Genomic DNA, 27,945 nt, shown 5'->3' on the forward strand with positions numbered 1-27,945 from the left:
TCTACTTTGGCAGGGCCCTGGCCAGGGCGCCACGGCTTTAGTCTCAGTTTATTCCTTTCTGGAAAGAATCTCAGACAAGAAAGTATTTATGTTGGAGGAGAGAGAAATATCTGTCGGTATTGAGACCTTCAGCATGAAAACAAGCCAAGACATGACACATGTCATTAAGCAGCTAGACGCAGGTCCTTGCTAGCTGATATGTTCTTCCTCTCATTTGTTTTGGTTTTGCCAACCAGGCACCAAAATAAGCCACTGTTTGTTTATGATTTACTTTTAGGTAGTTCATTTTTTAATGCTTTTCATTAGTCCACTGCTGTAATTGCAAATTATTAAATAGGAGAATAATGCTACAAGATTTCATTTGAAAGCTAAAAGCCAATTCATCTATGAGTAGGGGAAGAGTCCTTTAACAGTAATCTCGTTAGCAGTTATGGGAGTACCATCGCAGCTACTGCTTTATATAGATTTTTTTAAATATTGGCCTTTAAGCTTCCCTGTGTTCTGACTGGTATTCAAAGTGATTAATTGAGATTCATTTAATTGCCTTTTAATATGTCCTTAAAATACTATTTTTAGTATGGTTTTCCTTTATTACTCCTGCCTTTTTCAATCCACTTAATTAAAAATGAGCTTTCAGACAAGTAGGATACAGCAAAAAATTTATCTGTGTTCACTAAGTAAAGACTGGGGTTATCTTTGCCGTAAATGTTTTGGTTTTTAACTGCATGTAGTTTGTCAGATGAGGCTGTTTAGTCGTTGCTGTTCTAAATGTAGTTGTGGGGATTTGGGTCTGCTGTAGAAAACAGTGTGACTTCACTTGTTTTAAAATTTTATCGTTTTATTCATTTTGTCTACTGTAAATACATTTATCTTTATTTTCTCCAAACAGAGATGATGCAGCTGGCTGTCATTTGGTTGTGTTTGTTCTCTTTCAACTTTTCAGGTCAGCCATTCCTTAATCCAGACGGCACTCCAGTTGTGTACAATCCTCCTATGCCTCAGCAACCTGTTAGGACCCAAGTGCCTGGACCTCCGCAACAGCCACCTCTTCCTGCACCACCTCAGCAACAGCCAGCAGCTAATCACATCCTCTCACAGGTGCACATGTCAAACACATGACGCTCGTAGTGATGGCTGATAATGTCAAACTGGTTTCTGATAACGAGGGATCAGTAGGTTTGTTCTGTTGAAGCATATGTTCAGAAGTAATAGCTACACAGGTGTGGGTAACTGGACTCTCCCCGTCCCCCAGTCCTCGGAACTGTCAGTTCTACTAAAAATTGAACATGGTAGGCAGCCTCTTCTTAAAAATACAGAAAATAATTTGGTTTTGAAATTTTACAGTATCAAGAATATACCAAGCCTAGATTGCTCTGGAAAAGAGGTTCTGGCTTCATCAGTAGTCGCACTGTGTGGTTACCCCGGCATTACCAGTGATATAGTCAGCAATCTGTGAGAGAGCTAATCCAACTGAAATCTTTTGTTTCCTTGTCTTAAGGTTGTTTTTCAGCCAGATGAGTTCTTGGGCTGTACCAAGTGCCACAAGTGGTACTGGTGGCACAAAAGAGAGAGCTTAGGACTGGTAGAGTACGAACACCTCTTCAGTAGCACTTTGGCTTACCCTGCTCACAAAACTGCATGCTGGAGAACAGGGTATACTTTACCCATCTCATCTTGTGTAAAAGGAATTTAGTAAAATAGGCCAGACTAAAGATTACCTCAGCCCTTGAAGAAGAAAAGAAAAGCAAAGAGTGTGTATGAGCAGGAGAAAGGAGGGTTCTACCTCTTTTTACAGCAGCTGTTTCAGGCACCAAGATACTGGCTATAGTCTTCTGTGATATTTTCAAATTGTTCTCAAATTTGATCAAAAAGTTATTTATAGAACTTCATGAAAACCTTTTTCCTGGTTCATTTTCCCTGGCTTAAATCTTCTGTTTAGGACACCTGCGTTAGCCACAGTAGAAACGGTCTGTTTTGAAAAAGGCTCATATTGTATTCTTTCTCCCTATCTAGTTTATGGAAGTGGGTAGGTGGTATTTGCAGTTTTCCTCACAAGTTCTTTACTGCTTCTGTGATTGCCTTCTCAATGAATACGGGAGTTGAACCTGCCTGATATTATCAGCAATGACACCTCTCTGATGTTCAAATAACCACAATCTAAAGAAAACACTTTATATTGTTGAATAAGTGAAAGTAATAGGTTTTAATCTGTGGTTAGTAGTGAACTCGTTCTGTCTTTAGATGCTTTGAAGCAACTTATATTTAGAATGCATGTGTAGTTTTTATTTTGTAATTTAAAAAAAATATCTCTAAGAGAAACAGTAAATGTTAAATGGAAGCAATTTGCTGACTTATAGCCAATGTAATGTATAACAAATAAAGCAAATATCTTTCTGCTGGTAGACTGAGATATTGAAAATTTACTTTTGTTGTAATTCTAGCCAGTCTTTAGCTTAAAAAAAGTATCCATTCTCTTTCTGATAATGGAGCCTCATTGCTTTTTGACTGTGTTTTCACTTCCTCTAGTCTGATGTTAACCATGTTTATAAACCTGTTATTTCTTCAGCCTATGCGGCCTCTGCAGCCTTCCTCCCAGCCTGTTCAGTACTCTGCAGTCTCTTATCCACCCCCGCTCCTGCCCGCCTCCTCTACACAGCAATATTCTGTGGTATTATATCTTCTGTTCATCTCCTCTCTGCATGGGTTAATCTGTGGTGGATACTGACCTTTGCTTGGTCGTTTAAGTGGTGTGTGATAGCAGCGTGATGACTGGCTAGGTGTTCAGTCGCAGTAAAATATTACCTGAGTGGGGGAAAATGGTTCCTGAGATTTTTATGGGTTTATTTCAAGTTCAGCAGAAATGTATACCGTTAAGGCTGTACCTATATATCTCTATATTTAGATATACAATATTTCCCTTTGTAAAGGAACAGCTTTTCAATCCTATTGTGTTGTTAGCCAGTCAGTACTTTGTTATGTCTCTGGATTAACCTCTTTCCATCCTTTCTTGTTGTTTCTTTCTGTCTGCTGAACCCTAGTACCTTTTGAGGGATCAGCTGTGCTGGTTTTTTGAGGTTACCTTTTTCTAGCCTCTTTGCCAGAACTCTTAACAGTCCTACTTCACTAGCATCCCTTGTTCAATAAAGAAGTGGGAAATGAAATATCCTAGTCCTTTGTGTTAAAAAGCAAAACAAACAAAGAAAACACCCCTGCAAATTGAAACTAAAACCTAGTAAAAGAGAAGATTAATCCACGGCAGAGTTTGAACTAGAGTCCAGGTGAAAAGTTGAGGTTTCCAAACTCCCCATACTGCTCTGATACTCCAATGAATATCTGTTTGTGTTGGGTTTGTGTGGCCTCATGTTGGACAGAGCCAATGTCAGGCAGCTCCAAGACTGACCCTGCACCAAGATCAGGAGGAGGAAAGGGAGGAGGTGCTCCAGGTGCTGGTGCAGAGATTCCCCTACAACCCATGTAGAAGACCATTGTGAAGCAGGTTCTCCCCCTGCAGCCCATGGAGGACCATGGTGGAGCAGATACCCACCCTGCAGCCCGTGTAGGATCCCACACCAGAGCAGGTGGAGATGCCCTGAAGGAAGCTGCTGCCCATGGAGGGCAGGAGCAGGCTCTTGGCAGCAGTTGTGGCCCAGGGAGAGGGGCCCATGCAAGAGCGGGTTTTCTGGCAGGACCTGTGACCCCATGGGGGACCCACACTGGAGCAGTCCATTCCTGGAGGACTGCAGCTTGTGGAAAGGGCCCATGCTGGAGCAGTTTATGAAGAACTGCAACCTGTGGGAAGGAGCCATGTTGGAGAGGTTTGTGAAGAACTGTATCCTGTGGGTGAGACTCCACGCTGGAGCAGTGGAAGAGTGTGAGGAGAAAGGAGTGACAGAGACGAAGCGCTATGAATCGATCACAACCCCATTCCACTATGACACAGGGGAGGAGGTAGAAGAGTTGGGAGTGAAGTTGAGCCTGGGAGTAAGCAGGGGGGTTGGGGGAAGCTGCTTATAGTTTTGGTTTTATTTCTCACTATCCTGCTCTGTTATTAATTGGCAATAAATTAAATTCATCTTCCCCAAGTCAGGTCTGTTTTACCTGTAGTGGTAACTGGTTGAGCGATCTCCCTGTCCTTTTCTTGACCCATGAGATTTTCGTCTTATTTTCTCCCCCCATATTGCTAAGGATGAGAGTGTGATAGAGCAGCTTGGTGGGCACCTGCCAGCCAGGCAAGGTTAACCCACCACAGTGTTGTACAATAGCTATTCTAGTTTTATATTGTTATTATTTTAGTATTATTTTTGATACTGTTTTCAACATTAATCAGAAATGTCTTCTAATAATAGATACAGATTTATCCAAATTCAATAGTCTGCATGTAATTAAAACTATATTGTAACCATTATCTGACTAAATTATCTAATTATTATTAATAAAATTCAATACAATTATGCCAAAGTGCAATGTGCACTGCATAGAAATAAAGGATGAATTTTGCTCTGACCTTTTTATTTCCTCATGAAGAAAGACCTGATAATAGTAATTCTTCTCAAGAGAAAAGATAAAGGTCATCACAAGCAAGTTCAACCGTGGATATGCACACAATAATTATAATGAAGAATAAAAGAAATTACAGGGAGATCCACTACTTTCAGAAACTCATTCTTCTCCCATTTTCATATTCACAGAAACTGTGTTTACAATTAAGGTCACTATTTCAGTGACTTTTCAAAAATCCAAAAGGAATTGCACTTCATGGAGGGTGTGTGGTGGGTTTTTTAGCAATATTGTTTCTCATGTTATTTTAGAGTTTGAATACAGGTGAACTGCAGTCAGTATAACTTACCTCCTTAATAATGAAATGAGAATGGTTAATTAGCAGATGTGAGCTTCCTCTGTGTTTAGCATATGCCTAAATTGCTGCCAGTAGCAGCCAGTTCAGGTGTGTCTGTGCCATGACTCACGATCACTGTCGGGCATGTGGTTGTTAAAGCAGAGAAAGAAACGCCTTCCAGGTTTAGAATAGTTTCAAAGCGTTTCGCATTCAGGAAACGGGTTCCAGTACTAAGTGCGCGGGCAGTTTCAGACATCTAGTCCAGCTGATGGTAACTTTGGTCACGTAGGGAAAAGGACTGATGGCCTTGGTTCATAATCTAAATGCAACACCTCTCTAGCTGGTACCAGGAAAGTTTCTTTATCCGTTTATTGGTAATACCGTGTTTCAGCCGTTAGTCGTGCTTGTACTGTACGTATCATTGTAGGACAAACTGACCAGATTGGAATTTACTGATAGTGTAACAGAAATAAATGTGTATTGCTTGAGTTTATCCTTTGGACATTTTTAGAGGCAATATTAATTCGTAATTAAATATCAGTATCTCCTCTCTAAGCTAGGTATTACGAAAAACAGAATGTAAAATCCAGTGTAGAAAAGCATCATAGTTGTGTTAACAGGCATCATTAAAGAATGAAACACCAAAGGTAAATTTAGCTTGTTGATCTAATGAAAATAGGGCTTTTTAAGCTGTAAAAGCATTCTAAATGAAGTTTTATGTGCAAATTCATATTTCCAGTGACATTAGTTCCCAGGCTAAAGATATTCTTATAAAATTTCATCGTTAAATGTGAATGTAGCTAACGGGTAAAAGACAGAGATTGCACTTAGTCTTTCTTGAGTAGCTCTTATCTTCTTTAGGATGATCTAAGAGAAGATCAGGTTGTCTTAATATATTTTTAATGTTCCTCCATGTTTGGAGAATCCACTTTTGAAGCATGAATGAAATCTTCTGTTTAGCAAAAAAAATACAATACTGCTGATCACTTCTGATTTCCAGGATGTTGATAATTTGATGCTTGTGAAGAAAAGGAGCTTTGGGTTACAGTAACAGAAGTTTCAAATTTCACAGGGTTCCTGTAGTGCTCAGTGCAATCAATATCATCGTTTCAGATGTTAATAAAACACAGATAGTAGGTAACCACTAGAGTATGTTTCTTGCAGCTGTACTTAATTTCAGGCTAAAAAAGATTAATCCTTGCATGTAGTATAATAGCAAGTTAGAGGAATTTACCTTGTTATTCAGGATTAGAGCCTTGTTAACTTAAGCTCTTAAAACCAGAAATTACTTTAGCAATACTAATACCTTCTGCCATTTTAACTGGGGTTAGAAGTTTTCAGTCAAGCTTTGGAGTCCAATCAGAAAATGTTAATGACGCAAATTCTGACTTTATTTTTGACAATTGAATTCTTAAAATAAGTAGATAGAGGCAGATGTAATCCAAAAATCGAATATTTGCAGTGAAACGAGTGAAGTTCTCTCCTCCTGTCTGCCCTGAAGATAATTTACCCCTGTGTTCCATCTTGTTCTTTCCTGTTGTTCTTTGGCTGATGTTGCTAATGCACAGTAATTTGAGACATGCATACCTGAAACTTACTGAGGTGTTTGGCTATTCTTTTTTTCTTGAATGTGCGTTTATAAATTTTTTTTTTTTTCCCCTTTTTGAACTATTACAGCAAGACAACCTAGGATCACAGTTTAGCCATATGAGTCTTGCCCGCCAGCCACCTGCTGATCCAGCTGAACCTCATACTGCTATGTTCCAGTCCACAGTAGTCCTCCAGCCCCCACAGCAGCCCGGTTATATCATCGCAGCTGCTCCACCATCTGGCCAACCGGTTTCTGCTCCAGGCTACTCGACATCTAGCCACCCTGTCAACCAGCAAGTACTCCAGCAGCAGGGATATATGCAGCAACCTGTGCCACAGGTACCATGGCTCTGTTTTCATCCTCCTGAAAACAGTATTTAAAAACTGATCATGCTGGTAGATTAATGAGCCTTTTATATGATGTGGAGCTCCCTGTTCCAGTTACAGCTGTGTGCATTTATTCTGGGGTTGGGGTTTCCTGGCTTATGTGTTTTGAAATAAATGACTGCAGTTGACCTCAGGAGGAATAATTGTTCAGGTTTTCCTATTTACCTGTAGCTGGTAAAACTCATGTTCTCCATAGTCTTCTAGTGTCTCAGGCGTTTCTTTGTGGAAATTGGGAATTGTTACTTCTGCAGTGAAAGTAGAAGAAAGCGGATGTTAAAGAGGGAATAAAGAGAGAAAAGGAGGCTCAGGGGAGACCGTATCGCTCTCTACAACTACCTGAAACGAGGTGGTTCGTCTCTTCTCCCAAGTGACAAGTGATAGGACAAGAGGAAACAGCCTCAAGTTGTGCCAGGGGAGGTTTAGATTGGATATTAGGAAAAATGTCTTCCCCGAAAGGGTTGTCAAGCACTGGAACAGGAATGGCAGCAGTTGAGTAATCATCCCTGGAGATATTTAAAAGACGTGTAGATGTGACACTTGGGGACATGGTTTAGTGGTGAGCTTGGCAGTGCTAGGATAATGGTTGGACTTGATCTTAAAAGTCTTTTCCAACCCAACTGATTCTATGATTCTATGATTTTATGAATTTATGTAGCCTAAGTATTTTTTTAATTGCTAAACCATTTAACATTACTTGCACTTTTAATAAGCTTTGCATCCTTCTTTTATCGTGTGATTCTTTTTGCATTTAGAGGTCTGCCTTCTATAAACCTGCAGATAGTGAATCTCTTTAACTGTTCATTTCTAGATGCCAGCTTGTTATTGCACCCCCAGTCAGTATCCGCACTCCAGTCAACAATATCGGCCTGTTTCTGTCCATTACAACACACAGCAAAACCAACCATTGGCACAGCCTGGACAGCAGACAGGTTGGTTGAACTTCTTCAGTGTTTCATTAGAACACCTTGTGTGCCTTTTCTCCTGGTTTTGCTTTTTAAACTTGCTTTGCTGTATCATTTCAAGTAAAGTAGTTCACATAGGGATACAAAGTGAAACTAACCTATGGTGGAAACATTTGAGTTAATTGTTCATGAAACTTGAGATTTGAGCCGCTACTATGAGTGACTCATGCTGCATTTTTGATTATAGGGTAATATATATTTTTTTTTTTAAGTCAGGAACTGAAGAATTTAAAAAAACTTGTAGCTTAGCTTAGTTACTAACTTTTTAGTAACTTGTGAAGTAAGATGAATTACTACCTTAGAATGATGTAACATTGCAGAGATGTACCTTAACTGAAAGTTCTAAACAAAAGATACTAATTTTAGATGTTGTGGCATGAAAAGACTGCTATGCAGAAGATAATCATAGGACAGAAAGACAAATTAAAACAGTATCACCATTAAAGTATCCAGGTATTGAATAGAATATATAATGAGACTTAAGTGGTTAGAATAAGTTTTCTGCTCCTCCTATTTTTAGTGAAGACTTTTTCTACTCTTTCAGTTACCTCTCTTATCAACATTATCAAGCTGTATTTCTGTCTCCGTTCTTTCTTAGTCTTTTTTTTCCTTAAAAATTTTAACTGTAACTACTATTGTTCTGATAATCTGTACTTAAAAATATTGTTATGACTTCTTCAGTAATATTTGGATTCCTGAACAAATTTACTTCTGGTTAATATCTTGACTCACAGTCAAAACTTTAAGAAGTAACCAGTGACGTTTGGAGGCAGAGATGCTTTAAAATCAGGCTTTTATACAACGTCTTAGTTGAATACGTTGGATGTGGTGTCCTTTTGAGCTTCCTTCAGGAAGAAGGAAAAAAATTCCTCCCCTTGCCCCCAACTATGTGTTGCTCTACAGCAATAGGATGAAAGATCAGCTTTTACAAATATTAACCGGCCTTCTTTGTAGCTGTTCTGTGAAGTAGCCTGTAAGAGGGATGACTCCTCCTCCTGCACTTCTAGGAAGTGGTCCAGCAGCAACACTTGAAGTTGTTATTCAGAGTTCAGTCCACAAATTTAGGCGGGATTATTTCATTGCAGAATCATCAAGCTGTAATGCCCATTTCTGGTAGGGCTGTCAGATGATTTTGTGATACTGTTAGTACCTGCTTACTGCAAAATACATCACCATTTTTCACTCTTCAGAAGTGAAAGTATGTTGACTTTTTTCAAAGGAAAACAAATCACTCGTTTTTGCAGCTTGTTTGATCCATGGGTGTTGAAGATGTGTTATCCAACTGTATTACACAACCTGCTTTCCTTCCTCAGAATTTTCAATGCCTACACTACTTAAAAGCAAAAAGTCTGAGGCTCAGCTGGGGTTGCTTCCCCATTTACGGGGGCACCCTATATGAACAGCACACACTCTAAATTGGAGAGAGCCCAGTGGGTGTGTGTAGCTAAACAAAACAATCTGAATTTGAAAGCATGAGGTGACGGTGCATCAGCACCAAGATGCAAAGGGAGGAATCTGTTGCTATTAGGTAAGTAAGTTTCTCTTGTATGTTTTTAGCTCTTTACTTTTTAACTGAATTCCACTGCCTATAATGTGGACAGGGCGAAAAGCATCAGCAGCTAAAATTTCCCTCTGTGTCCTAGAAGAAATAAAACAAGAAAGCTGTGCGGACAGCTGCTTTACTACTCTGAGAACATCCATTGTACCTGTAACCTTGACATCAAAAGATGGTATTTAAGTAGTGAAGGGGTGGTCTAGCCAATAATTCCACTCAATCCTGTTTGGTTACTTGCTCTTCACTAGCACTAATGGTAGAGAGAAGTATTTTACCAGCAACTGCATCATCAGTGTTTAACTCCAAATCTCCAAATTGCTACCTAGCTATTGCTGGCTCTCAGGACAAATTTGAATCAGCAGTGTAGAGATGGAAGGTTCCACATCATGTGGATGTTCTGTAAACCATGTTCTGTAAACTGCTCATGAGATGGTGTATTTTGAAATTATCTCCTGTAGATTTATATTTAAACCTTAAATATTTGTATCAGGTTGACACAAAGCTACATCCAAAATGGTTGATGCTTATTAGCAGTGGCTGTTTTTGAGACAAAAGGCAGTATGTTACTTGGCTGATATAGCATGTGTCTGGTCTAAAATGAGAATTAACAAATCTTGTATTGAATGAAAGCTGTGGGTTTTATTCACTTTAGAAAGTGGTTACTAACTAGGAAATAACTTTCCAAACACAAATTTAGGTAAAAAATGACAGCTTCTGAGTGCGTGGCAACTGAAGCCACTTTTGGTTTAACGTTACGGCGTGGCCTGACTTTATTTATGAGCTGTTGGATTCGGGGCCGTAACACTGTCTGAGAGGTTTATATTTCTCACAGTGAACCGGTCTCTTTTTCAGCTGCTTCCTGGCTTCCTTTTTGAAGGGGTTTCAGGGTGAAATATTTGGGGGTTCACTTTAATAAAAATGCTTTGGTTGCCCGAAAGATGTTGGGAGAAGAAAACTGTCTTTAAGAAAAAGGCATTTCCAATTGCTATGATAACGAGGGCCCAGTTACCACAAAACCTAACTACAGGTTGATTAAAAATCTTATCTGAACTACAGTTACTGTAGGAACATCGGTTAAAGTTGAACTAGCTTCTGCTGCACAATGGCCAGCGATAAAACTATTAAAGTTGTAATAATCGCTGTAGTCGTAATCAAGCTGTGCTCCTAGTTCGTTACCAAGTGATTGTACTTGTCTTTCTGTTCTCGCGTGAAGGCTGCCTCTCGCTCCTCATGTGTTAGTCAGAAAATGTATTTCTGTATTCTGTAAGTTAACTTTTCTTACATTAACAGTGATTCTTTTTCATTATGTAAATATCAAGAAACGTGCTTTTTTTTATCTACTGTTTCAGAGTATTTCTGTGTAATGAGACAATCTGCTGTGGCAGGTGGGGTTTTCTGCTGAGAGCTGCGTTTCTGTCAGCCCACTCTCTATGCAGAGGTGAAACTGTGCAGCTAAAAATAGAGCATTCTTTGGAACGCTGTGGGGAACCTTCTTGGCAGTCAATTTATATTGTTCCAGTTCTCTCTGCTTGCACAATTATGTCTGTCTCTGGAAATGCCAGAAAAAGCTGAAAAATATTCATGGCTACACTGAAATTTCTGGGAAGTGAGGGGTTTGGATTGCAGATGTATTGGTCATATCTGTCACATACTGCAGCTTTGCATTCTACTGCTTTTTAAGTGCCATAGATCATTCTGTAATGAAGTACATTTAAGCATTTTGTTTATTACAGATATGGGATAGGTTTTTTGTGTACAGTTCAAATTTAAGAGTTACTGAAAATTCTAATTACTAATCCTGATTCAAGCATGCATGGTGCTGAAGTTTTGTATAGTACTTTGGAAATGTTTAGTGTGTTGTGTTTCTAATGAATAGCTCTCTTGGTTTTAACAAACTGAATCTTCTTCCCTTTAATTTTCTGAAGTAATATTTGACTGTATTAACAGTCTTTTTTTTAGTCTTCATTGTTTCAATTTCTATAGAGACAGTCAGCTGAGACTGTTAACTCTCAATGTTCATTGTACCCTGTATGTATGTGGTCAATGAACATCGGTGGGTTTTACAAAGAGTTTTGGGTTAACTGAATAATTATTTTCAAAATAGACCATGCAACTTTTTAAACACATTTTGAAAGATATCCAAGTGAGATTTTGCAGCTATATTTGCTTTATGATAGTTCCATACCAAGGTAGGGAGCATGGGGAATGTCAAGGTCAGTGGAATGCGAACGTGTCTAAGTTAAATACAGACTCTTCTTGCCGTCAGTGCGTCTTGACAAGCCCAGTTTTGTTGTTCGGGAGTGATAACTGGCTTTGTCTCAAACACTGGTAGTTACGTTTTTTTGCTGATGTGGTAAGTAGCACATACCTGTACAACAGAATACGACAAGAACAACTTTACTTGTGTTCTGCATGTGTGTTGATCATGGTAGCAGTCACCTATTATATGCTTCTAAAAAGGAAAAAAAACCTCAGGAGTTAAGGTTGGACCTAATAAATGCACAGACTTCCTGTTTGGCACTCATGCTTGGTTCTTTTGGGGTTTTGGGTTTTTAGCATTTAGGAGGTGTTTAGGCCATTTTTGAAAGATAGCAGAGGATACCAGTTTAAGCAGCAAGAGTTGTAGAGGCACTGTAGAGGGGTGAATATGAACATCTTTCTTTTTTTTCCCCCCAAGATAACTTTGAATATAAAATGTCTTCCACTGTGTATGAACATGACTTTTACTTGGAAGATTTTTCTCCATTTCCAGTTGGTTTTACCATTATAGATTTCAGTAGAAATTGCCATTTTTAAAAAGCTTTGCACACATGCCTTAGACAGATTTTTCTTGAAGTATGGTTCAGTTTTGAATCATAATCAAGACACTCTCATCCGTAGGGCACCTGAGGTGCTAGTAGAATTTAGCATAGCTAGAATTTCAAAAGTAAAGTACCTAGAATGGCCTTGTTCATAATAATAGGCAATTAATTGGTTTTGGTATTATCTAGCATGCTTTGTTCAAATGCTTTCAGCTTTCACCTGTCAGGTCAAGGTGTTCATGCATGTAACTCACTAGAGTGTGAATAAATATTGCAAGCATGCGAGAACAGCATTGCAAACAGTATGTATGGTATTTCATGCTAGATCCAAGTGAATAAATCTGTTAATTTTAATTGTGGCTTCTTTTTATACGCATGATAAGTTAACTCTTTTATGAAGTTGCCAGATTTAAAAAGCCATTGGAAAATGCTACACATAGATTTTTAACATAGGCAACTGTGTATAAAATGTGTTCATTATTTTAAAATCAGATTTAAATGTATAATTTCAGGTTACCAGGTTTTGCCTAACCAGCAGCAAAACTACCAGGGTTTAGTTGGAGTTCAGCAGTCTCAGAATCAAAATCTAGTCAGTGGCCAACACAACAACGTTGGGAATCAAATTCAAGGTGTGATTGTTCCATATCCTTCAGTGCCATCTTATCAGGTGAGTAATTTGTTCATAACTTGCCAATAATTCTGTGTGTGGAGGAGGATGATGATTATTATTGTTAATAATAAAGTGCATTGCTTCGTAAATGGTAGAAAGCTGCAAGCAGGTGTCAAAGGTGACTTTTGGGACAGAAGTTTAAAAACAAACGAACAAAAAAAACCCTGCAATTGAAGTGAGAAGAAAATCTGTCACAAGTGCACAAGTCCTAGTCCTGTGGAATGCCAAGTACTGTGTTAATTACAACTCAGAGAGTGGGGAAGAAGGAGCTCGTAAGATTTCCCTCCTCACTGCCCAGCTTTCTGCTGTAGGGAAAATCGCCTTTTGTAATTTATGGAGTCCCTTGGAACCAACATTTCTGTTTTGGGGAAACAAGATAAAAAGGGTTTTTAATAAAGCTCTATTATTTCAACTACTGTTATCACTAGTTTTCTGGATTTAGACAACTTCAGCAGATCTTTCAGTTTCTGTTTATTAAAAAAATTCTTATATAAACTAGGTGATGGTCAAGAGGCAGAAAGAAACATTGTCTGCAGGAGAAAGTCTTACTGTGTCTCAATTTTAGGTTTCGGTGCCTCAAGGTTCCCAAGCAGTGCCCCAGCAGACATATCAGCAGCCTGTTATAATTCCCAGTCAGTCAAATCAAGGATTGCCTGCAACAGGAATGCCCGTTTACTACAGTGTCATTCCATCAGGTCAACAGAATAATTTAAGGTGAGTTTAACTCAGTTATTTGATTTCTCAGCAGCTAGGCTTAATGGCCTTGTAGTAACTGACAGGATCTGCTGTAGTACTGCACATATTAAGATGTATTTTAAAGGCAGACTTACAGATGCGTTATTATCTTACGTTATTTTTGCTCTTATGCAAGTAACGATAACGACAAGTACTGCTTTAATCGTGACATGCTTGTTAGACTGGAAAACATTGTTTCCGTATCACTTTCAGCAATACTTTACCACAGTTCCACCTCTTAGGTTTTCTGTATTCCTTTTCCTATACATGAAACACCAGTGTGTTCAGTAGCAATGCCTTCCCGCAGTAATATTTAGGATTACTATCCATATTCACTGGTTTTGTCAAAGGTATTACTTTAATAAGGTTAGAGAAAAGAGATTTGAATCCCAGAAAAAGACTGACTTTGTTTTTCGGAGCTCTGTCTGGAAGGAACTTAGCTTACTTTTGTGTTGCTAACGAGGCCTGCTTGCACAAAACTGGCTATGAAATCGAGTATAGGAACTTTTTCCTATGCTTGGCTTTCGATGAATGACTTTTTTTTAACCTGCCTTGGTAACAGCAAATTGGTCTGTCCTGTACAGACCTCCCTGTGAAAACATCTGTGTTCCCAACACTGTTTGAGTGTTTGTGAGCGAACAGGTAAGCAGACACCTAAAAGAATTCATTAGGATTAATGCTTGTAACAAATTTTTCTTTCCCTGTTTTTTTTTGAGCTTACAAACATGCCTCATTTAAAAATACCTTGCTTGCAGCTTTTAAAGAAGCAGCAACAGTGTGAAGCTTGCTTCATCCTTTTGTGACTGCAGAGACTTAAATAGTATCTGTGTCATCATTGCATGGCTTCATCTACTTAAATCTGAATTCTTGTTCTTTGTGTCTGAAGGTTCATTTTATCCCTTTCTTCTGTAGCTGTATTTGAGGTTCAGTGAAGTCATAGATAGACATAATCCCAGACTTTTTTTGAAGTAAGCTTTGTTGTTTGATCTTTTGCATCATTTAGAATGCCCCTCCCTTTTGAACAGGGAACATTTGTTAGGAATTCAGAGCAGACTAGCAACTAATGATAGCATCTTGCTTTTATCAAAATAGTTATGTTGCAGCACTTTGACAAAGAAAGCAGAATACTGTTCTGCAGGAACTGGACAGTCCGAAGCCTGCAGGTCACTACTGAAAGCTATAATTGGTGGACAGATGAGAAGCTGTGTGAGAGCACACATCCCATGCAGATATAAAACCCTGTTTTCGCTGAGTTTTGTCTGCTTTAAAAGAAGGAAATCTTTTAATTAAAAATTATGTATTTGAACTGTGGGACAAAGGATGGAACAAACTTCTTGTGACAACATAGGTAAAAACGGTAAATCCGACAGGATTACACCTACTTTTTCCACAATTTGAAGTAATTTTTTTTTTTTGGCATTCCCTCAGAACACTTACTTTATCAGTACAGAAATGAAGTACAAGATTCTATAGGCACCGTTCTGACTACGGCCCACAGACCTGATATTCTGGCGCTGCCGGCATGATCAGTCAGTGGTGTGACAGAATTTGCCGATGTCTGTTTTTCTCCTGAATGCTCTGAAAAATTCCTGGCGTAAATCAACTTTTAAAGTTATCCTTTTCCTACGTTTTACAAACTAATGAAAGGTTGTTTATCTCCTTGAGTCATCTTCCATGACTAGCTATTTTTCCTTTTCCCCACACCGTTTGGTAAAGCCATGGAGAGGCCATCATCTCTCTAAGCTCTGTTGCTTTACGCTGCAGCAGATGTGTGCTCGGTTGGTGTGCTGTGAGGTGTCCCTCACCCTTCCAGCTGAGGGACCGGATCTGAGATCCTCATCACGGGTTCTGTGGTGATCGTTTAACTGAAACCTAATTCTGGGTAACTGAGCAAGACAACAAATTGTCTCTTTATTATTATTCCACGTGTCTTTATTTAGCACTATTGACACAAAAAAGCGTATCAAAATAGGTGAGTTAGTACAGCTTCTTAATGTATGCTGGGCAGCTTCTTAAGGTGTGCAGGGCATAAATTTTTGCCAAGGAAGAGATGCGAAACTTCAGTCATTCTGAAGAATGAGTAGATTCCAGGGTAGGTGGGAATATTATTGATTTTAAAATTAACAAAATCTCAGTGATTTGCAGTATGCATAGGCAGCAAATGCAGCAGCCATGATTAAATAAATGAGTGTAGCATGAATGCCTGTTAGTCATGTTTTTTATTATTATTCCTGTTGCAGTTCATCTGTAGGATATTTGCCGCCTCCTGGATCAGAGCAGCTACAGTTTCCTAGAACATCATCACCATGCAACTCTCAGCAGCTTCAAGGACAGCAGTGTGCAGGTTGGGGGAATAAAGTTTTTACTGAAAGACTTCAAAAATGTCTGGCTATTATTATGCTGATTGGATATTTGCTATTAAGGGTTGGATTTAGAATTAACTACTGTATTGCATTTTCTTCTGTATTCCATTTTGAAGTTACATTGGAGGCTGATTAACTTGATCTCTGAATTTGTTTATCATTGAAAGCTCTCAAGTTACTGTCTTAGAATTCAGTGACAAACATCATAATGCCATCACATCTGCTTGTGAGTTGAGACAGACATGGGAACTGTATGTTCTCAGCAGAATTACTTTTGTCCTTTCCTGAATAGCTACATGGATCTGAAAAATTTGAGAATTGGGTTTACATTGGACAGAACACGAGTAAGGTACATTTTGGAAGCAGTATACTTGGCTCTTCTAATCAAAAAGCATTCCAGGTTTCACTGAATGGAGTAGTGATTTCCTTAAGTTCCTGAGAAGAGGGAGAAAACTGTGAGGCATTCTGGGTTTGAATAGAGAGAAGTAGCAGCTTTTTGACCTGCTGAAAAGCTAAATTAAATACTCTGAAGCTGTGTGTGGTGTTTTGGTTTTATGGTAGCCTTATTTACTGCTTTTACTTTCATAGTTTATAGCAACCATTCAAGTCAGAAGCTCTCACCTCCTACATTATTGCCACCTTCATCAAAGTCAAAGCCACAACAGGCTCCTTCCATTGTGCACTACAGCATAGTGTCTCCACCCTCATCATGTAAAAGCTCGCCCACTGGTCTTTCCATCATGCAGCCAATAAAAGGTATATTTTATTGGGATTTTCATCTAAGCCATTCTGTCTAGAAATCTGTTGTAAATTATCGGATTGATTTCATGGCTAACTGCTAGAACAACTGCAACTTGAGTTCAACCTCTGCAAATACTTTTTTTTGTAATTTTTCATCTGAATTGCTATTATTGTAACTTTTACAATGACAACTTTGAACTGAAGTGAAACAATAGCCAACTTCTTGGGGGCAGCTTGGAGGCAGCAGATAAGAGTGCCAGCAGAAGCACTTCAGTCAGGTTCAGGATGTTTTGAGCTACAAAATATTTAGGTAATTTTTAAAAGGTATATAAGTAGCAGCCTTAATGGCGTGTGAAAACAGAAGTGACATAAAGCTTGTCATATCCATGAAATGTTTATAAATTTTAATATTCAAACACTTCAAAACTCTGAATTTTGAACCGTAAAATTGATGGACTGGTCAGGAAGATCAGAGCACCGGGGTTAGCCTCTGAACAAGAGGTTTTAGAACAGTCCTCTGATCGCAGCAGTACTGCCCTTATTTTACCAGTAGGGAATTTGATACATTAGAGGTTTAGCTGGCCAAAAAGGGGTAATCTCAAATATTGATATTTCACTATTTTGTAAGCAAGCAATAGATTAAACAACCCTAGGTCAATGACCTAGATTCCACTGTAGATGTGGAGTTTTTCCCAAACATTTATCTGTTAAGATCATTTTAGAGCCAGTTTATTAGTAAATAGATAACATGCAGTTATGTGGCAGGATAGCTGAATTAGTAGTGGATTTCAGTCCGTGTGCAGGTTTGGTTTTGTTTCCGTTTTGCTTCTAGTTTGTTTGGCTTTAGTTCTGGAAGACTGTCATTTCAGGATGTCTAAAATCGATCTTGCACTGGTTTGTTCTTCCACTCTCCTAATCTATCCTGGTAGTGCTGGTTTTATGCAGTTCTGAAGGCCTGATTGATTTAAACAAGTTTGGAGAAGGGGGAAGCCCTCTATGACGTAGGCAGAACAAATTTTGAGAGAATAAAGAAAAGCATGCTTTTCAGTAAGTGATACTGGGATGATGAATCAAGGCGACTGAGGTAAGCGCAATGAGGACATATGCAGACAAGCTGCAAGTCTGAGTTTCTTTTCATTCGAAAAAGTTAGAGGACCAGACTGCAAATCTGGGAGCCTTTCAAGGATTTCTTATGAGTTTCCCTTCTCATGGGTTTTGACAGGTGATAAAGCGTCTGCAAACAGACGTACACATTCTATGACCCTTCATTTCGCCAGCATGCTTGTTTAGGAAAAGAATTCCATTTATTTTCATTAAGAGAAATGCTGTGGAACTGGAAGTCTTTCTGGATGTACAGAGTTTTCTTTTGCAGTTTAAATACCATCTTCAGATTGTGATGCTGTTTATTTAGAAATGGTGCTATAGATGGTTTTGAAAGACAAGTATGGTTTTTTGGAGTGTTCAGTTCTCACAGAACAGACATGAGTGAAGAGGCGTATGCTGAGTGCCGCGGAAGAAAACGCTATAGTATTATAACACAGTAAGATGTAGATAAGTGTAATTTATAGTATGTATAGTGTGTGCGTAAAATACTAAAATGAAACCAATTTTGTTCTCACCAATAAGGAGGGGCTGGTGAGGAATGTGAAGCTCAAGGGCAGCCCTGGCTGCAGTGACCATGAAACAGTGGAGTTCAAGATCCTTAGGGCGGTGAGGAGGGTGCTCAGCAAGCTCACTAGCCTGGACTTCAGGAGAGCAGACCTCAGTCTCCTCAGGGATCTGCTTGGTAGAGTACCATGGGATAAAGCCCCGGAGGGAAGAGAACCCCAAGAAAGCTGGTTAATATTCAAGGACCACCTCCTCCAAGCTCAGGAACTGTGCATCCCAACAAAGAAGAAGCTGGGCAAAACTGCCAGGAGGCCGGCCTGCATGGATGAACAAGGAGCTCCTGGACCAACTCGGACACAAAAGAGGCCTACAGAGGGCAGAAGCAAGGACAGGTAGCCTAGGAAGAATACAGAGCAATTCTCTGAGCAACCAGAGATCAGGTTAGGAAAGCTAAAGCCCTGATAGAGTTAAATCTGGCCAAGGACATGAAGGGTGACAAGAAAAGCCTCTATAGGCATGTCAGTGATAACAGGAGAACTAGGAAAATGTGGGCCCTCTCTGGAAGGAAACGGGGGACCTGGCTACCCAGGATATGGAGAAAGCTGAGGTTCTGAATGAATTTTTGCCTCAGTCTTCACTGGAAAGAGCTCCAGCTGCACAGCCCAAGTCACAGAAGGCAAAGGCAGAGACTGGGAGAATGAAGAAATGCCCACTGTAGGAGATCAGGTTCGAGACCATCTAAAGAACCTGAAGGTGGACAAGTCCATGGGACCTGAAGAGGTGCATCCGTGGGTCCTGAGAGAACTGGCAGATGAGGTTGCTAAGCCACTATCCATCATATTTCAGAAGTCGTGGCAATCTGCTGAAGTTCCCACTGACTGGAAAAGGGGAAGCATAGCCTCAAGTTGTCCAAGTGGAGGCCTGTGACGAGTGGTGTTCCTCAGGGGTCAGTACTGGGACCAGTGCTATTTAACATCTTTGTTGGTGACATGGACAGTGGGATCGAGTGCACCCTCAGCAAGTTTGCAGATGACACCAAGCTGTGTGGTGTTGTGGACACGCTGGAGGGAAGGGATGCTGTCCAGAGGCATCTTGACAGGCTGGAGAGGTGGGCCTGTGAGAACCTCATGAAGTTCAACAAGGACAAGTGCAAGGTCCTGCACGTGGGTCGGGGCAACCCCAAGCACAAGTACAGGCTGGGTGGAGAATGGATTGAGAGCAGCCCTGAGGAAAAGGACTTGGGAGTGCTGGTGGGTGAGAAGCTCACCATGAGCCGGCAACGTGTGCTGGCAGCCCAGAAGGCCAGCCGTATCCTGGGCTGCATCAAAAGGAGCGTGGCCAGCAGGTCGAGGGAGGTGATTTTGCCCCTCTACTCTGCTCTTGTGAGACCCCACCTGGAATACTGTGTTCAGCTCTGGAGTCCCCAACACAACACGGACATGGAGCTGCTGGAACGGGTCCAGAGGAGGGCCATGAAGATGATCCGAGGGCTGGAGCACCTCTCCTATGAAGACAGGCTGAGAGAGTTGGGGCTGTTCAGCCTGGAGAAGAGAAGGCTCCAGGGTGATCTTATAGCAGCCTTCCAGTACTTAAAGGGGGCCTAGAGGAAAGCTGGAGAGGGACTTTTTACAAGGGCATGTAGTGATAGGACAAGGGGAAATGGCTTTAAACTGAAAGAGGGGAGATTTAGATTAGATCTAAGGAAGAAATTTTTCACTCAGAGGGTGGTGAGGCACTGGAACAGGTTGCCCAGAGAAGTTGTAGATGCCCCATCCCTGGAAGCGTTCAAGGCCAGGTTGGATGAGGCTTTGGGCAACCTGGTGTAGTGGAGGGTTTCCCTGCCCATGGCAGGGGAGTTGGAACTAGATGATCTTTGAGGTCCCTTCCAGCCCAAACCATTCTATGATTCTATGTTTGTCTGGTACATCTTGGGTTTACATATAGGAATTACATAAGCTTATGGCCTTACCACTTTGAAACTGTTGTTATACATTATCCTGATTGTGTAGCAGATATACATAAACAGGTACATTTTATTTTGCTGTGCAACAGACCAGCAATATTCACAATGTGGCTCTTACAGGGACAGAGTAGGGACTCTTAAAATTTATATCCTCTGCTGGAGTGAGCCAGATATCTGATGCTTCCATTTCAGTCTGTAACATGTGGGTAGAACTTTTTAGATGTGAAAACATTACTAGTATTTCTTCATGTATTTTTATAAATATCGATATAGGAAATATTTCAGAATACAGTTTACAAAAGCTAATAGTGTTTTAATACTATGAGTTCATTACTCTCCATCGTTTGATTTGCTTTTTGAAGGAGACTTTCTCTTTGTGGAGCCCAGGGGCAGTGAAAGCAATAGCCCCTTTTAAAAACTCCCAGATGAATGCATTTTTTGATCCGTATCTGACTGTTCCTAGCTGATGCTATGACGTAGGCAGTAAACTGAGAAGATTGCAGACTCCTCCTTTAAAGGTGGATGATTAAATGATGTTTAAACCGCGTGTTTTAATTGTGGTTTCTGAGAAACACTGCGAACAGCGGGTAGAGCAGAGAAGGAAGTCGCAAACAACTCTTTAAGAGTAAACAGGACGTGATATGAAAGACCTGGGGCAGAGCGGGCAGACAGCTTCTCTCTCGGGCAGCCTCTCCTCACCGCCCCCCATGCAGCACACAGCATTGGCTGTTCAGCTGTTCTCCCCCGACGTTGGCATTTCTGGAGCTGCTACAGCAGCTGGGTGGTGCAGGATGTGGGCATCCATTTGCCATCTGTCTAGGAAAATGTTCATACATAAAACTTGGGAATGAGGATAATTGTGCCTCAGACTAAAGATTGTCTTTCTGATGTATGGCATCGTATCTGAAAAACGCTTTGAGTCTGTGTCGCTGCATACCATGTAGAACTGGTTAGGTAACCTCTGTTTTTGAAGAAAGCATGGTTTTGCTTAATATTGCATGGTTTTCAGCACATTGCTCTGACAGTAACTACAGTGAATGTTGAATACTTTCAACTGCTATTAAATAAAGTATTTCTTTCAAAAGTATTCTCAATAATGAGTTTCAGTGGTTCCACTTAACTTTTCTAGTTCTGGGAAGCCCTCTCAAAGTAAACTATTACAGATTTATTCGATAGTGGGAATATAATTGTACACAATTTTTCAGAATTCAGCAGCTTATTTAGCAAAACATTCATAGATTCATATGATTCATTATGTTATTTCCCTGTTTTGTCGTGTGTTGGGTTTTTTTTAATTCATGTCTGTTCTACTAAAATGAAAATTGAAACTTAGGATGAGCTAACTGCATCCTGCTGGTTTCTTGTCTTGTAGCGGTAGCACCACCACCAGGTGGAGGAGTAGTAATGATGCAGCTAAACATACCCAACAATCCTCAGCCTCGGAACCATTCCCCTCCACAATGGAAACAGAATAAATATTACTGTGATCATCAAAGGGGGCAGAAGTCCATAGAACTTAGCACTTTAGACGGTGCTGCGCAGGTATGAGTTTATTGTTTTGTCTTCCAGGATGACTGCTAATTTACATAAAATGCATCTTTGCTTGGTTTTTCAAAAGTTCTTTTAGCGGAATAAAAATCTGCTCTGGCAATACTTCATATAGCTATTTTAACTTTCCTTCAGTCTCTGAATGCTGTAGGAGGTGTTCAGCTTGTTCAACTAGGTGCTTTATTAAAACACTAACTTGTTGGTTGTTCCAGTTGCAGCATAGTCCTCAACTAGGTAGTCCTGTCACCTCGCCGGCCCAGTCACCAGCACCAGCTCAGCTATCAAACATGAAGAACATCCGTCCCACGTTAACACCTCTTTCTGTTGTGTCCCAGTTTTCTAGACCTTTTGTCCCCGGACAAGGTATAATTTTAGTTAACTAAAATGTGTGTATGTTTTTATTTTAATGTTTAAAAACACAAGTTACATGAGGATTTTCTGATGAGCTGTGGCTCACTTCAGTAGTAATACTGTTGGAGCAGGATCATCAAAACTATCCACTCAAGCACCATGGAAAATTTCACCTTGTCTCTCGGCACTGATACCAGCCCTTGTATTCTCAAACGCTTTCGATCGTGTTATTGTGAGAGCTTCTGTAACACCCGAGCTTTCTCACATGCGAAATTCCCCATTTCAGCATTGGAAATGTTAATAAAATGTTTGATATACTTTACCTTCCAGTTTTAGCTATAAATCAAGAACTTGACACACACTGTCACAAAGGATGTAACTTTAGAGCTACAAAGATAAAATAAATAATGTGGGCCTAGCTGATTGTAATACATTAGGTAGGCATATTGTCTTTTGGGGGAAATCACAGGGAAGTGCGATGTTGAGATGAATGTTCTGCCGAACTCACTTAGAGTTGATGATGCACTGAACCAAACACTGCCTAAGCGAGAATTCCTCATCCTTTGTAGAAAAATTAGCGTGATGGGACTAGAGCCCCTAGCTCATGCTGTTGCTGCTTCAGTTAGTGTTTCAGATAGTACCACCCAAAGACAAAGTTCCTTCTAGAAGAATGCTGCCATGTTAACAGAATATAAGGAGTTTTCACTGATATGTGACAACTGATAATGTTTAAAAAACAAATGATAAAAACCCCTTTTTCAGTGAGCGAAGACGTCCTGGTATAGTTCCCAAACTCAGAATTAATGGGTCTATTTTACAGAAAGATTTCCTTTAAAGCAAAACTTAAATAAAATTATGTATGTCTTCCTTATTGATAAAGAAAACCTTATTTTCTTGTTTGTCTTATTTTCTGCATAATCTTTGTCATTGCTTTGTATTCTGATGTTGTAAAAATTCCAGGTTGCCTCTTGAAAAAGTATACCTCTCAACTTTCCTAATCTTCTGTGATTACTAAAAACTTCTGTTTTACTGTCCTTCTGGATCCTTGGAGCCAATAGGAACGTGAAGACGTACCTGGCACTAATCAGGGTTATACCCATGAAAATGATGAAATTAGCACACTGAGAGGAGCTTTGGCCTTAGTAAGCTCACTTTGAAATGAAAGGATTTAGATCAGACTGCAACGAAGAAAAACTTCTAGTGTGTTTTCAGTGTAATCCTTAACTGCACAAAAGCTTGTACCATTTCACCTGTGATCAGTACGTGACTGACTGACATTTATTTAATCATGCCAAATTTCATTTTCTTAGCCTAGCCAAATACACGGCTGCTTTGTGCAGTTATTCTGCCTTCTCTTGTATAAGATATACATCATAAGAGGAACTGGGAGGAAGATTTCATATAACAGAAAAACCCTTCTAATTGCCTTTCTCTTTAAGGAGATGCCAGATACCCATTGCTTGGCCAACCCCTGCAATACAATCCACCAACTTTATTACGTGGACAAGTAACAAGCCAACAGGTATTAAAGACAACAATCTCCTGGGAACACTAAAACAAACAAACAAACCACACAAAAAAAAAAAAAACAATTCAAGGCTATCATTATATCCATGACGAACACGTAATTGCATTAGAAAAGTAATTGAGTTGGAAGGTGCTTGCTTTCCAATAACCGTTTTATTCTGTGTTGATACTTCCCATTATTCTTGTTTGTATTAAAGAAAAAAAAAGTGAGAAACATTTTCCTGAAATACAGCTTAGGCACAGTATAGATCATGGATTTCTAATTATCTTTTTTTAAGCAATTTGCCAGCAGTTCCACAAATCACAGAGAACGCTTGCTAAAAGGATTTTCTTTTATTTGAATAACAATTTAAAACAAAATAGAAAATACATATGAGTATTTCTAAACCAAGAGTGGGTTTATTTCTTATAAGAAAGACAAAACCAAAATATTAGTGGTAGCAAAGCTAAAAAGTTTTGCCATCTATTTAATTTTGGGGACGGACACACAGACCCCCTACCTCAAACTTGTTCAGTTTTACCCGAGATCAGCCAGAAGACGTGATGTACTGGGAGGGGTTGGGGCACAGGGTGTTCTTCCAAGAAGATTTAAGGTGATTTTTTTCCATCATTTCCTCTCTCTCCTCTGAAGCCAAGGATTGAATGTGCCTGACTGCAGGATTGCTAAACTCCGAAATTAAAATCAGACATGAAAATGTTTTCCGTACCGTAGTAGTGTGGGTTATTTTCCAGACATTCCTCTGCACCGTTTTTCACTGAGCTAACCTAGAAATGTTAAGATACTGGTGCCTTGTCATTAAAGTATATCACTTATGTCAATCTTTCCAGTGTCAGCCTGGAAACAGACATGGAAACAGGGGAAAGAAACCAGCAAAGAAGGCTGCTTCAGCTGATCTCGGTGCAGGAGAACCAGGTATCGAATTGCTGATTGGCACAGTCCTCCAGCAAAATGAGCTATGGGGATGGGCTGGGGATGGGACAAGAAAAGCGCAGGTGAGAAAAGGGCCAGAGCGAAGAGTCATTGGACAGAAATGGACATGGCAAACACTGGAAACGTAAGGATGGCGAGGAAGGCTTGACTTGGAGAGTGGGGAAGGGGAAGGTTAAAGGGGAAAGGTGCAGTTTTGAAGGCTAGAGAAAAGGCCAGAGAAGATCAAGATTGGACAGCATTGAAAGGAAAAGTAAGTTCGTCAGTTTACTGGGTGTAAGTTCTATTATATTGTTACGCTAAATATTGTTATATTACATATATACCCCCTGCTTGTTTTTACTTGCATGAAATGTCAAATCAAACATAAACCACAAACTAGTTGCTTGGGTTTTTTTCTCTTCCAATTAAATAAGTACATGGATTTGTGTGACATATAGGAGAGATCTACAGATTAGCCCCTGTGGAGTTGCTAAAGATGTCATCCAAATGAATTGTGACATCATCCATCCTTCCTATCTTTACTGGAAATAATTTTTGTTGCAAGTGTTACCTACTATCAGCTATTTGCAGAAAGCTACAGATTAATCAGCTTTTCTGACAATTTATTGGATAGGATTTTTTGAGAGAAGACGTGGTGTGTGAGGAGCTAACAGGCAAAGCCAGTGAGATGCAAGAGCGAGTTCTCAGACTCAGCAAAATTAGGTGTTGATTGTAGGGCCCTTTTTGTATTCTCAGCTTCTATTTGCACGCTCGTTAGCTGTAAGCAGCGCTAAATAGGAAAGCAAAAGGCTCTCTAGAAAACCAGAAATGCAATGCCTGTGTATTTGGTATCAGCCAACTGCAGACAGGAGCATGAAATAACTAATTTTCCATTGTGTTTGTTGTAGCATTACATACAATACCAATTTTGATTCAATGTTTTTCTTGTTCCAGTTGTGGGAAAAGTTCTAGAAATTACTGAACTGCCAGAAGGCATAACTCGTATGGAAGCAGAAAAACTATTTGGAGAACTTTTAAAAGTTGGTGCCAAGATTCGGTGGCTAAGGGATTCGCAGTGTCTACCAACACAGCAGCAGCACCACCGTCGTTACTGTGGCAGCGGAGATAGTGTGAACACTGAGCCACCCAAACCTAGTGACTTGGCCTCCACTTACACGGTTCTAGCCACGTTCCCGACCATGTCAGCTGCTCAGAACGCGTTGAAGAAGCAAAGCAGTACCTCAGTGAACAAGTTCAGGCTGAGAACAAGCAAGAAGCACTACGACTTTCATGTTCTGGAAAGGGCAAGTTCTCAGTAGCAGTTACATCAGCGGACGCGCAGCCTTTACTACTTCCACGTCCTCCTTTCCTTGATTGGCTTGATGTTTTGGGGTTTCTGTTCCTTTCATAGAGACTCCTGGGATGTTTTGTCATATGACATTAGCCATTGAAGAATAAATAACCCAGTGACCCACCAAGATGAAGAAAAAAAAAATACAGAGTTAATCCCAGACAATAGCAAGGAATCATCTTTGAGACAGGCAGCTTTCCACAAGGAATGCTGTGGAAATGCCCCCTACTTTTATAGTAGTTTTGTTTTATATTTTTGAATTCTTGTATCAGATCCAAAGTTCTATTGTACAGCAAACGTTCATAAAAATCCATATTCAGATTTGTATTTTATAGTCCCTTTTCACAGCCAGCACACAGCTGTCCATTCCAAGGCAGGAACCTGAGGATTGGTGGAGGGGAAAAGAGAACCATTTTCAAGGAATTACATTCATTTTCTAGCAAACTATGCCAAATTAACCTGTTCTTTGTCCCTTGTGTTTTTCTTTTCTTTTCTTTTTTTAAGGGGAAAAAAAATATAATTGTACTAACTAACCCTTTAGATGGTCACTTTCTTTTGAGATTCATGCAAGCAATGTCAAAAGAATTACAGGTAGGTTGTACCCTTGAAGGATTTGCTTCTGATCCAACAAGTTTAATAATTATTTAAAGGGGAATATGAATAGGTTACAAAGAATGTTCACTGAATCACATTTTAGCATTTCTTCTTTTTAGCGGAAGTGTGAAGAAACTAAAATGTATCTTCACAAGTGACAAAATGTTTGCACTTTAATTGTGTTCCCACCAGTATGGATCTCTTCATCTTCCTTTTCCACGCTAAGATAATTACGTTTGATAAGTGCTGGAAACCTTTTTAATGGTTTAAGTTTTCATCATTTGCAGATGCTCACTGGACATTAAAGATTCATTGCACATAAATGAAACAAACTTTTTTCAATTTGTGTAATTTGCAAGGCTGTACAATGTGTGCTGATGCAAGCCTTTTTCAGTTCAAGAAAATAAATGTTTACAAACACAAACTTTTCCAGTGCACTTGTTTAAACTTCTAGTCGTCTTCTGAAACCTGGATGAACACATATGAATGGTTTGAATCCCTTCAAATGTGAGAGAACTTAAAAATAACACAAAATACTAGACCTTATCAAAGAACCACTATCGCTGTTCCTCTTCTTCAAGAATTTATTTACGTTATCCTGCCCTTCATCATTTTTAAATGTTTCCCTATGTAAGTAAAAAGAGAGAAAGCTGATGAGAGGCCATAAGGGTCTGCTTTTGTTTTTTATTTTTAGTACAGGCACTGATTTGCTGTGTAGAACAGGCAACTACTCCTTCCCTTCTTAAGGCTATTGCTTTGTAAAAGATGCGTTTGTAACTTCTGTAAGTGGAAACTCATGGTAAACATTATGTTTAAAAACATTTTATAGAGGAAAAGTAAAGAATTTAGGTACCTAAACCAGCATTTATATTCATCTTGTATACAAAAAAACCCACCCCAAACATAAACACGTGAAGTGGCAAGAACAGTCCTATGCATGTTCAGTTCTTAAATTCTTCATGTGAGGAATCAGAGCACTTGGAAGGAAACTGACCTGTCTGGGAATAATGTAGCCTAATAAATTAGGTATATGGGACTTGATTTTGCAAAATGCTGTAGTGACAGATATTTATGTAACTAAAGGAAAACTTGCACTCAGATGCTCCCCTAAAACAGAGGGGAAAATGTTCAGCTTCGAGCCCCTAGCCAAAAGACAGATCTACTTCTCTCTGCTTTTCTAGAAGGAGGGTAGGTCTTGGCATTCAAGCTCTTACGCTACTACGTGAACGAGGGGATGTGTTTCTTCCTCCTCAGGTTGGATTGCTGCAGTTTACTGCACCCAAAGCAAGATGGCGAGAACCCCCCCTTACACAAATTGCAGTGTTCCCTTCCTCTGACCAGCACAGAGAGAACGGGACTAACCAAGGGTTCTGTCACTGCCCCTTGCTGCCTTCCAGCACTAACATTTAAGATTGTGGTTTTAGTCTTGTAAAGTAGTTAACAGATTAAAGGTCT

General features: G+C 39.7%; 1 protein-coding gene across 3 annotated transcripts in view; it reads left to right on the top strand.

Moving 5' to 3' along the window:
- Positions 1–26,914, top strand: part of R3HDM1 (R3H domain containing 1) — a 58,057-nt gene extending 31,143 nt beyond the window's left edge. For 2 of the 3 annotated variants that reach the window (XM_086615487.1, XM_086615488.1), the window contains 12 exons: positions 944–1,098; positions 6,512–6,763; positions 7,620–7,740; positions 12,642–12,796; positions 13,365–13,513; positions 15,775–15,878; positions 16,486–16,653; positions 21,582–21,751; positions 21,970–22,120; positions 23,548–23,630; positions 24,464–24,548; positions 25,500–26,914. In XM_086615487.1, the coding sequence (XP_086471613.1) occupies positions 944–1,098; positions 6,512–6,763; positions 7,620–7,740; positions 12,642–12,796; positions 13,365–13,513; positions 15,775–15,878; positions 16,486–16,653; positions 21,582–21,751; positions 21,970–22,120; positions 23,548–23,630; positions 24,464–24,548; positions 25,500–25,864 (1,958 nt within the window). In that variant the 3' untranslated portion in view covers positions 25,865–26,914. Of the gene's footprint in view, positions 1–943; positions 1,099–2,566; positions 2,669–6,511; positions 6,764–7,619; positions 7,741–12,641; positions 12,797–13,364; positions 13,514–15,774; positions 15,879–16,485; positions 16,654–21,581; positions 21,752–21,969; positions 22,121–23,547; positions 23,631–24,463; positions 24,549–25,499 lie in introns of all 3 variants that reach the window. The other variant, XM_086615486.1, reaches the window with a different exon arrangement.
- The last annotated feature ends 1,031 nt before the right edge of the window (positions 26,915–27,945 follow it).

Source organism: Tauraco erythrolophus, chromosome 8, assembly GCF_009769465.1.
Source record: "Tauraco erythrolophus isolate bTauEry1 chromosome 8, bTauEry1.pri, whole genome shotgun sequence".
NCBI lineage: Eukaryota > Metazoa > Chordata > Aves > Musophagiformes > Musophagidae > Tauraco > Tauraco erythrolophus.